Raw genomic sequence first — 2,500 nt, forward strand, 5'->3', positions numbered from 1 at the left:
AGATGAGGAGTAGGAAGAAGAGGAGGAGGAGTAGGAAGAAGAGGAGGAGGAGGAGGAAGAGGTGGAGGAAGAGGAGGAAGAGGAGGAGGAGGAGAAAGAGGAGGAGAAAGAGGAGGAGGAGGAAAGGGGGGTGATTTCTCTTTGTTTTTTTCTTGTATATTTCATTTCCTCTGTTCCCTGGGGTAGTCAGCCCACTATCCAATGGAGCCGCCCGACCGAAAAGTAGAGAGAAAGAGAAAGAGAGAGAGAGAGAGAGAGAGAGAGAATGGAAATTGAAGACAGAGTGCCAAGGAGGCCTGGATTCTCTCACTTTATCAATAAATAAGAGATCGCTCTCTCTCCTCAAGTGGGCCAATGAAAACTTGTCCTCCGCTCTTTCTCCCTTTGTATTATTCCCTGCTCCCTCTTTTTTTTCTTGGAGGGTACAGGAGTCACAGCGTGTGTGTGTGTGGAGGTGTGAGGCTTTTGGCCAGCCCAAACAATGACGCAGAGGGACTAAATTTGTATGTGTTTGGAGGAACAAACTAACTCACCAACCTTCAGAGAATTTGTTCGGAGAGATAAGAGAGAGAGAGAGAGAGAGAGAGAGAGAGAGAGAGAGAGAGAGAGAGAGAGAGAGAGAGAGAGAGAGAGAGAGAGAGAGAGAGAGAGAGACAGAGACAGAGACAGAGACAGAGACAGAGACAAAGCATTCCAGCACCTGTGTGTGTGTGTGTGTGTGTGTGTGTGTGTGTGTGTGTGTGTGTGTGTGTGTGTGTGTGTGTGTGTGTGTGTGTGTGTGTGTGTGTGTGTGTGTGTGTGTGTGTGTGTGTGTGTGTGTGTGTGTGTGTGTGAATGTAGACTGTATAGGGCTCCAAGACTACAAGACGAAGAAAACAGAAATAAATTCCCTGGAAATATTGATACTGGAAGCCCGATAATAGGGAGGGGAGAGCTTTTAAGTTGCCTCAGAGTTGGTTCGCCAAAAGCACTTGCCAAATGTGAGGCTCTGTGATCCTCATTTTCATTTCCCAAAAAGATTTTCATTTCCAGCATTTCTTCTTTTTTCTCTCTCTTCTGTCTGTTTGTCATTTATCCCTTTCCGATTATCTGATGTATGGAGCATATGTTGGATAGAAACTGTAAAAACACATATTGGCAAAAGACAAAAGCCATCTCCAATAGGGGGGGATCGGGGATTGTGTGATTGGTTTAGCACACCGAACCTCAAGTGGATAATGAGACATGTTTGGCGATATATGGATTTTGCTCTATCTACTTTGTATCTACTATCTTTGTTCTTTTTCATTTTTTCACTCTTCTTGTCTGTTTTCGGCTTTGCCTAATTAGTCATTACACAAATGTGGTCACACACAAGCACGCACGCACGCAAACACACACACACACACGCACACACACACACACACACACACACACACACACACACACACACACACATGCCTGCACGAACACACCACTCCACTAACCATGGATACATATAATCATATTGATTTGAATAACACACACACACACACACACACACACACACACACACACACACACACACACACACACACACACACACACACACACACACACACACACACACACACACACACACACACAGTCTAAAACACATACACAAACACACACAGTCTAAAACACACACACACACACACACACGCACGCACGCACGCACGCACGCACGCACGCACGCACGCACGCACGCACGCACGCACGCACGCACGCACACACACACACACACACACACACACACACACACACACACACACACACACACACACACACACACACACACACACACACACACACACACACACACACACACACACACACACACACACACACACACAGTCTAAAACACATACACAAACACACACAGTCTAAAACACACACACACACACACACGCACGCACGCACGCACGCACTCACGCACGCACGCACGCACGCACGCACGCACGCACGCACGCACGCACGCACACACACACACACACACACACACACACACACACACACACACACACACACACACACACACACACACACACAGTCTAAAACACATACACAAACACACACAGTCTAAAACACACACACACTACCACAGCACGACTGAAAAACACACACCTGCAGTCCAACTTCTCCATCTCGAAGTGCGGGTTGAAGTTGAGGGCGATGCGTTGCGACGGCTCGGGGGCGGTGATCACCCACTGGCAGCTCTGGTACGGAGGGTACTCCAGCGGGTACCCCGGGGACGTGATGTAGCCCGCCTCGCTGGCATCCACCTTGCCGCCACACTGTACTACCGCTGCTGAGAGGGGGGAGGGGGCGAGAGGGGAAGGAGAACAGAGGGTTAGGATGGGAGTCAATTAAGTTTATCAAATGTCCGTAGCCCTAGCCTGATTATCATCGACGTTCAAATCTCTTCGAGACTTGGTCTGACCAAGAGCATAACAATGAACATTTCCAAAACGGCTTGGTTGACCCGCCTCCCTTGGTTTGC

The 2,500-nt window shown here is 48.6% G+C and overlaps 1 protein-coding gene across 4 annotated transcripts in view; it reads right to left on the reverse strand.

Annotated features, from left to right (window-relative positions):
* LOC134459304 (neuropilin-2-like) overlaps nt 1–2,500 on the reverse strand; it is a 151,437-nt gene that overhangs the window by 136,229 nt on the left and 12,708 nt on the right. For 3 of the 4 annotated variants that reach the window (XM_063211615.1, XM_063211614.1, XM_063211617.1), the window contains exon 2: nt 2,125–2,308. In XM_063211615.1, coding sequence (XP_063067685.1) covers nt 2,125–2,308 — 184 coding nt within the window. The remainder of the gene's footprint in view (nt 1–2,124; nt 2,309–2,500) is intronic. The other variant, XM_063211616.1, reaches the window with a different exon arrangement.

This window comes from Engraulis encrasicolus, chromosome 12, assembly GCF_034702125.1.
Source record: "Engraulis encrasicolus isolate BLACKSEA-1 chromosome 12, IST_EnEncr_1.0, whole genome shotgun sequence".
Taxonomy (NCBI): Eukaryota; Metazoa; Chordata; class Actinopteri; order Clupeiformes; family Engraulidae; genus Engraulis; species Engraulis encrasicolus.